Source organism: Galeopterus variegatus, unplaced genomic scaffold (assembly GCF_000696425.1).
Source record: "Galeopterus variegatus unplaced genomic scaffold, G_variegatus-3.0.2 Scaffold10083, whole genome shotgun sequence".
NCBI classification, from domain to species: Eukaryota; Metazoa; Chordata; class Mammalia; order Dermoptera; family Cynocephalidae; genus Galeopterus; species Galeopterus variegatus.
Window position 1 is genome coordinate 48,109 of NW_007736194.1, and position 14,530 is coordinate 62,638.

The 14,530-nt window shown below is 36.4% G+C and overlaps 1 protein-coding gene across 1 annotated transcript in view; it reads right to left on the reverse strand.

Annotated features, from left to right (window-relative positions):
- Nucleotides 1-7,743: 7,743 nt before the first annotated feature.
- LOC103609782 (membrane-spanning 4-domains subfamily A member 4A-like) overlaps nt 7,744-14,530 on the reverse strand; it is a gene marked incomplete at its 5' end in the record, with an annotated part of 7,012 nt that continues 225 nt past the window's right edge. Inside the window, 3 exons of the mRNA XM_008594070.1 lie at nt 7,744-7,863; nt 9,895-9,996; nt 11,123-11,281. Of these exons, the coding sequence (XP_008592292.1) occupies nt 7,744-7,863; nt 9,895-9,996; nt 11,123-11,281 (381 nt within the window). The remainder of the gene's footprint in view (nt 7,864-9,894; nt 9,997-11,122; nt 11,282-14,530) is intronic.

Genomic DNA, 14,530 nt, shown 5'->3' on the forward strand with positions numbered 1-14,530 from the left:
CACAGCTTCCAGTGAAATAGTGGAGCATAGCTCTTCTCCAGTGCTTGGACAAAGAAGAAGTCTGTCACCTTAAGAGACAACCACACCCACTTTCTCTTAGAGGGAACTTGCTGATAAACCAATTAATTCTGCCCACCCAAGCAAATTTCCTCTCCAGTCTATTTTCCTCTATACCTCTATAGTTTAAAATTATATATATTATATATGTATGCATTTATGCAGTATATGTAATTTATATGTATATGTAATTTTCATACAGATGTAGATTATATGTGTATATAGTACATGTATGTATGTATGCAATTTAGACCATCTGAAGACCTTTTTATGGCCAGAGCTTCTCTGGCTTCAGAGCTAGAGGTAAAATGGGAAAGTTTTCATTACTTTCCACGTTCTTTATTCATATTTAGGAGGGAATATTAATTAGAATAATGTTTATTTTTATTTATACTCTTACGACGTAAGGAAAAATGTCTTACCAGAGGCAATTAGTAAAAGTTGAAGCACTCTGCTGTTGGTAGTGGGGAAAAGCCACGCTAGATGGTAGCTGGGGTATAGAGCCCAATGAGGCTCTTGAGCCTTTCCAGACTGTCATGCTCCTCTTGATATGCAGACACTCCCAGTCAACCTGGAAGCATTTATTTAAGAGGTGGAAGCAAGTTAGAGACTGTTTTTGATGAAGTTGTATGAGGAATTTCAAAAGGTTTGCTAAAAAATGGAATTAAAAGATATAAATATAAAATAGAAACTTTATTTCTCAACACAAGCTCCATAAATTTCAAGACACTTATGTAAAGTGGTTGTACTAATTTACAGTCCCACCAATAGTGTAGTAGTGTTCCTTACACCCTCGCCAGCATTTGTTATTCACCGTCTTTTTGATTATAGCCAGTCTAACTGGAGTGAAGTAGTATCTCAATGTGGTTTTAATTTGCATTTCTCTGATGACTAGTGATGTTGAGCATTTTTTCATGTATCTGTTGGCCATTTGTATGTCTTCCTTTGAAAAATGTCTATTCAGCTCCTTTGCCCATTTTTTAATTTTTTTTTTTTTTTTTTTTTTTACTGTATAATTGCTTGAGTTCTATGTATATTCTGGATATTGATCCCTTGTCAGATGCACAGTTGGCAAAAATTTTCTCCCACTCTGTAGGTTGTCTTTTCACTCTGTTTATTGTTTCCTTTGCTGTGCAGAAACTTTTTAGTTTCATATAGTCCCATTTAGTTATTTTTTCTTTTGCTGCTTATGCTTTCAGGCTCATGTTTATAAAGCCTGTGCCCAGACCTAACTGCTGAAGTGTTTCACCTATATTTTCCCTTAGTAATTTTACAGTTTCGGGTCTTATACCTAGGTCTTTAATCCATTTTGAGTTTATTTTAGTGTATGGTGAGAGATGCATTCCTAGTTTCATTCTTCTGCAGATGGATATCCAGTTTTCCCAGCACCACTTGTTGAAGAGGCAATCTTTTCCTCAACATAGACTTTTGTTGCCTTTGTTTCAAACAACTACAGATAGATCTTCCATATGATCCAGCAATCTCTCTTCTGGGTATATATCCACAGGAATGAAAATCATCATCACGTCAATGAGATACCTGCACTCCCATGTTCATCATAGCTCTGAATACAATAGTCAAGATATGGAACCAACCTAAATGTCCATCGATGGATTATCGCATAAGGAAACTGTGGTATATATACACCATGGAATACTACTCTGTCATAAAAAAGAATGAAATACTCCCATTTGCAACAACATGGATGAACCTGGAGAAACTTATGTTGAGTGAAAAAAAGCAAAGCACAGAGGGATAAATATCGCATGTGCTCACTCATATGTGGGAGCTAAGAGAGAAAGGAAGGCAGGACAGAAAGACCACAGTAGTGCTGTGATCCAACAGAGGGAGGGAACATTCTAGAGGTAAAAATTGGGGTTGAAGGGAGAGGGGAAAGGGAAGGGAAGTTGGGGGATAATTGGGAGGGGACAAAGGGTACAAAAGTAATTTCTGGTAATGGATATGCCCCCAGTATGAATCTGGCCCCTGCATCATGTGCAGAAAGGGGGACAATCAGCTTTGTATCTTAAGAATATTCATAATAAATAAATAATTTTTAAAAGACACTTATGTAAGTGATGCTGTCAGCCATTTAGTCCGTCTCTAATGAACTAAGGCTCCTGGAAATTTAACCATATCAATGCAGTCTTTTAAAATTATTAACTAAAGAAAAATAGGTACCCTTTAAAGATTTTATAAGATTAGAAAACAAAAAGAAGTTAGAAGGAACCAAATTAGGACTCTACGGTGGATACTAATGATTTACCATTGAAACACTCACAAAATTGCCCTTGTTTGATGAGAGAAATGGCAGGAGCATCGATGTGGTAAAAAAGGATTCTTTGGTGAAGCTTTCCCAGGAATTTTTCTGCTAAAGCTTTGTCTATATTTCTCAAAATATTCTCATAGAAGATGATATTGTTCTTTGGCTGTCCAGAAAGTCAACAAACAAAATGCCTTGATCATACCAGAAAATTGTTGCCAAGACCTTTGGTCTTGATGGGTCTGCTTTTGTTTTAACTGGACTGTTTCCACTTCCTGGTAGCTATTGCTTTGATTGTGCTTTGTTTTCAGGATGGTACCATAGAAGCCATGTTTCATCTTCTATTACAGTTCTTTGAATAAATGCTTCAGGATCTTGATACCACTTGTTTAAAATTTCCATTGAAAGTTTGCTCTTCTCTGCAACTGATCTGAATACAACAGTTTTGGTATCCATTGAGCATAAATTTTGCTCAAATGTTATTTTTCAATCAGAATTTTGTAAGCTAAACCAATTGAGGAATCATTATGTTGGCTATTATTTCTGCTGTTAAACTTTGGTCTTCTTTGATGAGGGCATGAATGAGGTTAATATTTTCCTTGCCAATTGATGTGGATGGTCTGCTGCTGTGGGCTTCATCTTCAACATACTCTCATTTCTTTTTTAAATGAGTTATCCATTTGGAAACTACTGATTTCTTTGTGGAATTTTCCCCATAAACTTTTCATAGAGCATCAATGATTTCACCGTTCTTCCACCCAAGCTTCACCATGAATTTCATGTTTGCTTTTGCTTTAATTTTAGCAGAATTCATGTTGTTCAGAGAGGGGCTTTTTACATACCAATGTCTTATCCTTCTTAGTGTCTTAACTAGAACCCATGGAGACATGTTATAACAAGTTAGGATGAGTTTATTTTGGTGCGAAAAAATTTTGCAATCCATGCAGAGTTTGTTTTTTCTTTAACAATACACATTTTCTATGAACTTTTAAAAACCCATGTACTTGGAGTCTGAGAAGGATTAGAACAAGCTATCCTGACATTTTTATTGGAGAAAAAATAATAATCTTTGCTGAATTTGACAATAAAAAATCTAGAGGGGAAACCACAAGGAATTTTGAGAACTGCTTCCTCTGCTCGGATGTATTTACTTATTGGACACACACACAGACACACACACAGACACACACACACACAGCAATCTAGTATTACCAGCCTCAACTGATAATCAAAAGTAAAATTCACGGGACTCTCATGAGCATTGGCAACCCCAACAAACCTCAGTCAGTACAATACAAACTACTGACCTTTAAAAGGTTCAAATAAATAAGCAAATGAGTTTTCAGCTTTGTTCAAACCATATCTCAAATTTAGTTGTTGTTGCTGCTGTGTTTATATTTCCTGTCCACCAGGCAATCAGAAAAATGTTTTTATACATCTTCTCTGTGTTTATCATACAGTAAACTCAAAAGTCAAACCAAGGAACATATTTTAATTAATTCAAAATTTAAATGTTTGTCCTGAAATTTGTATAGCTTTGTCTCATTGTGTTTTATGTATTTATGTTGTGTGAAAGCAAAAACCATTGAGCATAGATTAAAACTGTCTGAATATTACTATGTAAAGGCATTGGAAAATGTCACAACTTAATTAAAATATAAAATAACAATTAAACTGTGCTGTGTTTTTTATGTGTTGATTCTTATGTGGTGTAAATAAATCAATATTTGAAAATCATTACATTTCAAATTTATAGTTGATTTTTAATTATCAGATAAGCATTGATTTAATTAAATTGCATATGTTGACATCCTTAAATAAATTTTAAATATTAGAAAAATGAAATTAAAAAAACACAAATATCTATATTTATTGGCATCTTTTAAAAAATTGAAGCTTAACTCAGTCATCATGTAAATAGACTTACTCTCACAATTTGTACAATTAGAAAACAGGAAATAATATTAAACAAGTGCTCTCAGATATTGGACCACAATCACTGCACAGCTTTCAACATTGAGAAAACGGAGACAAATGTGAATATAATAATAGCTCTGGTTTTCTGCATGAGGAAACTTTCAAGACCATGATCAGGGATGGGGTGTCTGCTGATCTTGCTGAATTCAGAAGACAGATCATAGTTCCAGGGAGCTTTAGCAGCTAGAATTAGTGGATAGAAAACTATAAAGAAGGTAGCTTTGTGGAGACAGATTTACAGAAATCTGCAAGGGACTCCCCTTAAATTTGTTGTTAAATACTAAGCTGCATCTTCATGAGCTAAAATTTAAAAACACTACAGTAAAAAACATGACCAGGAGGTTGTAAACTGAATACTCACCATGACTCACACAGGGCTGAAGGACATTCAAGTTTTACTGTGGATTGAATGTCCCCCCAAACTCATTTAAGTATAATCCCCATTGTGACTGTTGAGGTGGGAAATCCTATTATAGTAATTGAAAGATGGGGCCTTGAAGAGGTGATTAGATTGTGAAGATCAGGCCCTGGTAAATGGATTAATTTATTGATAGTTTAGTGGTGGTCATGGATGTGGTTCTGAGGGCTTTTAAAGGAGAGATAGTGAGGACGTTAGTCTCTCTCTTCCTTCTGCTTCTCCCAGTGTGATACCCTGTGTTGCTGAAGTCACCAGCAAAGAAGGTCCTCACTGTAAGATTTCCCTGGACTTTGTGCTTCCCAGTCTTCTGAAACTGTAAGAAATGAATTTCATTTCTTTATAAATTATCCAGTTTAAGGTATTTTGTTATAAGCAACAGAAATGGACTGATACAGTAAATTGATACCAGAGAAGTGGGGTATTGCTTATAACAAATACTTGAAAATGTGGAAGCAGCTTTGGAACCGGACGTTAAGGAGAGGCTGGAGGAATTCGGAAGAGCTGGCTACGAAAAGCCTAGCTTCTGGTGGGAGTTTAGAAGACAAGAAAGCCAGGGAAGGTTTGAAACATCTTGGAGACTATTTAAATGGCAGTGACCAGAATGTTGATAGAAATATGGACTGTAAAGACCATTCAAAGGAGGTCTCAGATAGACATATGAAGGAATTTATTGGCAACTGGGACAAAGATCACTCTTGCTATGAACTTGCAAGAAATTTGGCTGCATTCTGTTCATGCCCGAAAGTTTTATGGAATGTGAAACTTAAAGGTGCTGAACCAGGGTATTTGGCAGAAGAAGTTTCTGAACAGCAAAGCATTCAGGAAGCTGTATGGCTACTTGCAACACCCTATGCCCAGTTATGGCAGAAATAGCATGATATAAAGTCAGAATTTACAAGTCAAAAGAAAGCAGAGAGCAAAAAATTGAAGAATTGTCAGACTGGTCACAGAAAGAGTGAGAAAATCATTCAACAGAGCAAACCGACAGTTTGGGGGAAGATGACCCCCACCTTTATAGAATCTTAGATTATTCTGGTATCAAGTTGGGTACAGTGATATTACATATTCCATCTCCTAAATCTTGAATTTATGAATTACCAGTTTTCTGGGTAGCACCGCTTCTTCACCCTGGTCTCCCATGTAGCTATTACTCTTATGTTTAGCAGAGTGGGATGCTGGATTCTCAGATCCTTCTGCCCCTTCCTGAGCAGGCTGTGAGTCAGGTAATTGAAAGAAGATATCTGGCAGCTTTATGCAAGGTTGACACACTTTATTCTTCAGATGTGAGCCTCATAGACATGCTTTACTATCAGACACAAGCTCAAGCTCTACTCCACTGGATCCTCCGTGCTCTGCCGTTCCTCCGTGCTCTGCTGACCAGCAGTTCAGAGCAGTTACCTCTATACTCTTAGTACACAACAGTGGCCACACGCCAAGCATGACATAATTAGAACAATCATGCTGAATCGGTAAATGGGCACGCATGTGCAATTACACTACTCTTATTATAACTTGTTTCTAGTGAATGTGCTGAATCTTGCCCATTTGTAACAGATGTGAGGCAAGTGATCCTGACTAAACGTTTTCTACTTTCCTTACACAGAATTACACTGGTTTGAAAGTCAGAAACTGTGAAAACCATTGTGTTTCTCTTTCCAAACATTTAAAAGTAACTGTTAATAAGCTCAAATTAAGACTTACCCTAATTAAGGTAGCTTTTCTTACTAATTTATTTCTACTTTTTTTTGTTTTACTTTTAATTGTTTAATCTTTGTATATCACCTACCAGAATTGCACATTATTCTAAGTGGTTTACAAATATTAACACCTTTAATCTTCATAAAAGCCTAAAAGGTAGGTACTGTTGTAATTTTCATAGATGAAGAAACTGAGGCACCACAATGTTAAGTTGACCGTATTCACATAGCTAGTAAGATGTGGGGCATCTGAGCATTTGTCTAAAGAATAATTATTTTTATGTAAATGTAGAAATAGGAGGCAAAGTCTCATGGACATTTTTCTACTGTTTACATTCTAATCACATACAGACAGGACCTAGAAAAATTAGATGAAGAATGAGTTTTAGATGACATGATGTGAAATGCATGCAGGAAGTCTCTAAAAATCTGAATTATATCTTGATCTACTAACACAGACTATTTGTATAAACTTTTTACAACTAAAAATACACTACCCTTAGGTTGCTTCTATAAATATTAACATTGAAAGTTTTATGTATGTAATAATTTTCCCCAAAGAAAGGCATTCTCTGGCCATACTAAATAAATTCAAAGCAACAAATCAGAATATATGAGTGCAGGGTGGTTTAAAAAAACCAAGTGAGAGAAAAGAATCAGGTGATGGAGAAACCTATAGGATTTAATAGGAGCTTTAGCTTTTATATCGAATTTATAGAGGAAGCCATTGGAGGATTTTGCAGTTACTTTACTATCTGAATCTATTCCCTGTTTCATTTATTCATATATTTGAAATCCCAGGGTTTGGCCCAACTCCAGGTATACCTTGACTCAGTGACTCAAAGGATATCATTAGGGTCTGATCTTTCACTTGGCACCTCTCAGTTCTACTTTCCTTTGTAAGCATTAGTCTGTCACAGGATTCATATAGTAGCATGATGGCCAATCATAGCAGCAGATTTATATGATCACAGCTCCAAGTCCAACAGGAAAGAGGAAAGAGGGAAACACTCTTTCCTGGCTGGTGAAGCAAAAAAAAAAAAAAAAAAAAAAAAAAAAATGGCAGGATTAACTTGGATTGGAAATGTGTCATTTATATAATTGCTTTTTCTTGGGTAACAAGGCTACTATAGCATGTCACTCTAGGGGGTTAATATAATTCTGGCCATTGCTCAGATCTAGGACAGAGGTCAACTGCTGAAGCCAGGGGTAGAAACAAATCTACCTTTGTACAAAATTGGAGCAAGGAAAAATGATGGTTCCTTTATATGTATATATAAGTCAGGGTTGGATTCTGGCAATTTTTCTCATGTGGGGTGCTTGCATTAAAGTTAGCAGAGATTTTCTGGAACATTTTCGTGTTGATCTGAGGGTGGCATCAAAACTCCTTTAACCGGTACAGGAGATGCTGTTTCTGCCATGTGAGGATAAGACGGTAGAATTAACATAACCTGTGAAATCAATCAGAATGCCATACATGAGTCACCCAAATAACCTCAGGGTTTCCTTTTCCTGCCCACGTGATGTCATCATTATTAGAGTTTATTCTTTCTTCTGTGAATTCAATCTCAAGATCAGTCTGGTGAGACTTCTCAGGTTTTCTTTAGATCAAACTAGATCTGGGACACACATTCAGTGATAGCTCCTGGCCTGAGATGCTGATGGCTGTGACTAGGTCTTACAATTGGATCAATCTTATGTGTGGATGACGACGCTCAACAAGTTGGGTAAACCCAGGTGTCATGGAAAACACAGAGCTCTTCTTCCAAACTAGGTTGCTCCTCCTAATGACAACAGCATACATGATTTGCAGGCCATGAATAAAGAATTGCAAAAACCACACTGGCCCATAATGGCAGGAATCATCACGAAACTAAGAAAATTGTGGTGATTCTTCCACAAACTCAGTATGACATGAAGTTGAGGGAGCAGGAGGGAATGGGGAAACCAGGAAGAGATAGAGACTTAGACAATATGTACTCCAAAGCCACAGCTCTTCTGGAGTCACACCAGGAAATTAGTGGGAGGAACATTTCCCAGCTCTATATGACTCTAGGAGCAGAAGAGAACACAGGCCTAAATATTACCATTTGTTTCAGGGTTTTTCAGGGTTATAAATATTCATGAGATACAAAGCTGATTGTCACCCCTCGTGCCAAAGACGTCAAGGCCAGATCTATACTGGCAGCATGCCCATTGCCGCAAATTGTCATTTGAAAGTTATTAAGGAGTTTGCCCCCATGCCCAAATGCTTCACTCAATGAAAATAAAATGCTTGGCTCAAGGAAATTACAAAATTATTGGTAATTTCTGAGAAACTCTCACTGCTGGCACCTTGTAATGCAAAAATTCACTAGTAGACTTAACTTGAGTTAGTTTCTCTTCTGTGGGGAAGAGCTTGGGTCTGTGGGTAATGATGTTGCCTGAGATCCCTAAAAGAAGACACAGAGGTACAAACAACAACAACAACAACACCAAGAGCACCAGAAACTCAATCTCAAGAAACTATTATTTTATGTTTGGGTTGTGGGTTTTGTCTGTGCCTGGGCCTTTGGATGATGAAGATAATGAGAGGCTATCGGGGTTCTACTAGCCCTTTCCTCTGGAACCCTCAATCCGCGGAGGACACCTCTGCCCTGTTCTTTCTAGAGCCTCCTTCTTGGTCCCTTCTCTCCTATTTCCTACTTCCGTCTCCTCACTTCCATCCTTTCTGCTTAGCAGCCAGGAGGACCTGCTGCAGGCCTCAGAGTGAGAGGACAGGCAGGTGTGCACAAGATGACAGAGAAGTTTGCAACCTTGAAATGTTTTCATTAGACCAAGGAAAGTTTCTATGACAGGATAACGCATAAAATTTGGCATGTTTGGGGACCTCTCCATTGTAAAGTTTCTCTGATCTGGACTAGGAGGAGATACCCTTGCTGGAAGTAAAGGGGGGAAAACAGGTTATCTTTGGCCTTTGTGGTAGGCAGGACTCTAAGAGGACACTCAGTGATCCATGCTCTTGTGATCCTTCCCCTTTAGTGTAGGTGGGACCTGTATGTATGGTGGGACCTGTATGTATGGTGGGATATCAGTCTTGTGAATAAGTACTGACCAGTTGACTTTGAGTTTATCAAAAAGGTTATTAATCTGGATGGGCCTTACCTGTTCATGTGAACCTTTTAGAAGAGCCTGAAAGTACCAGAGACTTTCACTGTCCTGCTGTCCTCAAAGAAGTACATTGTCATGATCACTAGAACTGAATTCTGCCAAATGATCATGTAAAGGGACCAGAAGCTTCAGATGAGAACACAGTCCCAGCCAATGCCCTGATTATAGCCTTGTAAGACCCTGAACAGAAGACCCAGTTATGATGTACCCAGACTCTCAATCCATGGAAACTGAGAGATAATAAGCATGTATTGTTTAAGCCCCTATGTGGAGTTGATTACACAGCAATATAAACCTAACACAGACATCTTAAAGGAAAGCCTAATACTCACCCCACCAGGGTTACAACAGGTTGCTTTGCAACCAAAGGCAGAGAGAGACACAGCAATGCAGAACTCCAACACACTTAAAATGAGCACCATACCATTCAGACCCTAGGAAAAAATTCGTAACAAAATGACGTGAGGAATAGAGATGACAGGTTCCTGACATTTCCCACTGATTACCATGCCAAAAGAAATAAAGCAGTCAGACAAAATTGGGTGCTAATTAGGCAATTCTTGGCCTGCTGAATGCTGCTCAATGTCACTTTTCCTCTTATTTTTTCAGTGAATAATCACAGCCTTTTTTTTTTTTTTTCCTTTACCTGCTTTGTGCCTGTACTGTTGTGGGAAAAGAAAGTGAAAGTGATTTTAAAAAGGGGAAGTGATTGTAAAGATAATTGTCATCTTAGATCTTTCTAACACTGGAAATTCTTTATAGTCGACATAATGTGATCTCATATCTTAATGTTTGCAAGCAGAATAACCATTCCTCAAAGTCCACATCATAATCCCCAGAACCTGTGAATATGTCAGGATATATGGCAAAGGAGAATTAAGCTTACAGACAAAATTGAGGTTGCTTATTAGCTGAAATGGGGAGAATTATCCTGGCTTATTCTGGTGGGCTGAAAGTAATTGCAGTATTCTCATAAGTGAAATCAGGAGACAGAAAAGGTACAAAAAAGTTGTAAAATACCAAATGAAGATTGAGAATTTGCCCAGAGCTAGATGTTGAGGCTAAAAGTGGTTAGCTTTGCAAGGACATAGAGATGTTGGGTAGAATACCGGATTATTCACCACTTTAATATTGCTCAAGAAAATTTTAATTTCTGATTATAGAACTGTGTAACTCCATCAAGCTCCATAGGAAGCCCTGCAGACCTATAGAGACTGATATCTGGGCTCCATTTTTAGAAAGAATAACATTGCATACTGATCAGTGTTTTGAAATTAAACAGGAAAAAATTATGCAAAATGCCCAGCACAGTACTAGGGAGGAGGTGTTCTGTAACTACAAGCTTTCTTCTCATTTTGTCTCATCACACATAGAGGACGAAAAAAGAGAAAGATGAGATGTGGACACAACTCCTAAAAAAACCCTATTGTTCTATTTCTCAATCAATTCCAACCTCCCAAAGTAATGCAGCAGTTAGAGTGTTGCTTGTTGCTTTCGCCAGAGCCAATGCTCCCCGTCTTGCTTCCACCACAGTAGCCCATAAAAAGAAGCAGCACTCACCATTAAAATCGACATAATCATGGGACAATCATCCACTGCCTCATGAGAGAGACAGTCAGGGATTCCAGATGAAATAATGCTCAAGCTTATTGCACTGAATAAAATCCCTGATGCAGCCATCAAAGAGCTGACGATGTTCAGTCCTAGGCTACCTTGGACCTGGACAGAAATGAAATCCGATTGACAATCCAACAACATCCTCACGTGTGTCTCTATCAATTACCTTAAGCCCTCCACTTCTTTCCCAACATGTTCCATCTTCTCTATGTTGATTATTTCAATATTCTCCTAACTTCTTTTTTTTTTTTTTTTGATAGTAGTTTTGACTCTATTCTCTTTCCAAAACACAAATATGAACCTGTTATTTCAAGGCTTAAGTCTTTATGTGAATTTTGTGGGTAGAGACAAACTCCAAATCTCCTAAACAGAGTTTTCAGTGTCCTTTACACTTTACCAGACAGCCCCATCTGTGTCCATTTCCTACCATGTCCTGCCTCAAGTGCCTGGTCTCCCATTATTTTAAAAATGTTCCTTGTCTCTAATGTCTCTGTGCCTTTTGCGTATTTTCTATCTCTGCTGAGTATTCCTTTCTGCACATTCTTTTCTCATGGTGAAGTTATAAAGATGTTTTATAAAAACTGAAATTACTCAGGAAAGTGTGAGAGGTTTAGTGTGGCTATAGTACAAGGTACATTTTAATGGTTGTAGCTGGAGATGTTAAGGAGGCAGGTTGAGGACAAATTTGGAAAAGCCATATTGATTGTGCTCCAGAGTTTGATACTCATCTTTCATCTTTTGAGCAAAGAAAACTCAAATCCAGTCTTTAGACAAGAAAAACATTTGTTGAGAACTGGACTTCTGCTTTTTATGGGCTTTGTAAAAGACAAGTTGGTGTAAAAGTTATCTTTTAAATTTGCTGCTTCTTATTAATAGCCTTATTGTGAATTTCTTTTATTGCAAACTCAAAACCCTTTTTGGACACAGCTGAAATACACATTTTAATCAATCAGTCAATAAATATTGTTCTACCCAATATATGGTATCATTCTTATAAACTGGATCTCAAGCTGCGGGGTTTGTTTGACTGGTCCAATTTGACATTTCTTCTCAGGAATTCTCTGTGTCTTCATAATTCTCTGTGTCTTTCTCTCAGCAACTACCTTGCCAAAATATCAGTCCCATGTCAGTAATTCTATCATCAGCCAATTGTCTGATTACAGTCTTTGGAAGACAGGTCCAACTAGGTAAAATTTTCAATCTCTCCTGAATTTTTAAAAACAAACAAAATCTGGTTTGCTAATATTACCTTGAAATTCTGAGGTTGCCTTTCCATTCTGTTCATTGTTTTCTTTACTCTGCAGAAATTTTTTAGTTTGACATAGTCCCACTTGCTTATTTTTGCTTTTGATGCCTGTGCTTTCGACGTTATAACCAATAAATCATTGTCAAAATCAATGTCTAGGATCATTTTCCCTATGTTTTCTTCAAGGAGTTTTATGGTTTCTGGTTTTAATAATTCTATATAAGAATTAGAGTAATTTCTGCAATTTTGTTCTTTAAGACTATCATGACTGTAAGTGAACTTTGAATTTTCATATAAAATATTATCAAATAATTAGTTGCCAAAAATATTACCTAAGATTAATTGCAGTTGCTTTGAATATATAAATTAATTTGAAGAGAAAGACATCTTTTTAATATTGAGTTTTCCTTTCCATTTACATAGTTTATTCCTCCTCTTATTTTGCAAAGTTTCTGCGTAGACATTTTGAACATTTTTTATTACATGTGTTTAATACTAATTGCTTGGTTATGTTGCTGTTATTATAAATTATCTCTTCAAAAATTCTAGTTGCTTATAGATGATAAATATAAATACAATTGATTTTTGTGTGTTTAATACTAATTGCTTGGTTATGTTGCTGTTATTATAAATTATCTCTTCAAAAATTCCAGTTGCTTATAGATGATAAATATAAATACAATTGATTTTTGCAAATTGACCTTGTATCTAAGAAATAGCTATAGTCAATTTTAAATTCTCATTGTTTTTCTGTAGATTCTTTCAGATGATCTATGAACACAATTGAGTCATCTATAAATAAACAGTTTCATAATGTTTTCTATTCCTCTTCTCTTTTTTTCTATTTCTTATCTGTTTGCCTTATTTCGATCCCTAGCACATTATCAATATAAATGGTATCCTCAAACCATATATCTGATAAGGAGTTAGTATGCAAAATATGTAAGGAAGTCATATAAGACATCATGTAAAAATGGACAAAAGACCTGAATAGACTTTATTCCGAAGAAGACATATAAGTTGCCAGCAGGTTTATAAAAAGGTGCTCGACATCACTAATCATCCATGAAATCCAAGTCAAAACCACAATTTGTTATCACCTCCGACATTTTGAGACAACTATTATCAAAGAGATAGAAGACAGCAGGTTTTGGTGAGAATGTGGAGAAAATACATCCTTGTGCACTGCTGATGGAAATGTAATGGTATAGCCATTATGGAAAATAGTAAGAAAGTTTCTCAAAAAATTAAAAATAGAACTGTTATATGACCCAACAATCTTTATTATGGGTATATACCCAAAGGAAATAAAATCAGCACCTTATAGAGATGTCTGTGCTCCCATGTTCATTGCAGCATTATTCATAATAGTCAAGATACAGAAACAACCTAAGTACCCATCAATGGATGAATAGATAAAGGATTGTGATGTTTAATATATACACATATGTATATATGTTGTGTATTAGTATGTAATATAGTAATAATATATAAGTATTAGTACATTCATATATATATATATATATATATATGTATGTATGTATGTATGTTCATAATAATGAAATATTATTCAGGCTTAAAAGAAGAACACCCTGCCATTTGTGACAACATAAAAGAACCCGGAGTCTATTATCTAAGTGAAATAAGCCAGAACAGAATGAAAAATAATGCACGATCTTACTTATAGGTAGCAACTACAGAGGGGAGTTCGTAGAAGCAGATAGTAGAATGATGGTCAATGGGGCAGGGAAGGGGGCATGGGAGATGGTCAAAGGAGGCACCATTTCAGTTATGTGGAATGATTAAGTTCTAGAGATATCATATACAGCATGCTGAATACAGTCAATAATAATTGCTGCATGCTTGAAATTTGCTAAGAGAGTAGATTTTAAGTGCTCTCACCACAATAAAATAAAGGTAACTATGTGAAGAGAATGATATGCTAACTAGCTTGATCATGCTAATCACTTCACTAAGTACATGTATATCAAAACATGTACACCTAAAATACTCCTATATTCCTATTTAAAATTATTGGAAAAAATAAAATAAAATAAAGTTACACTAAAAAAATTTGATTAATTCTTCCTCTTCTTGCATCAAAA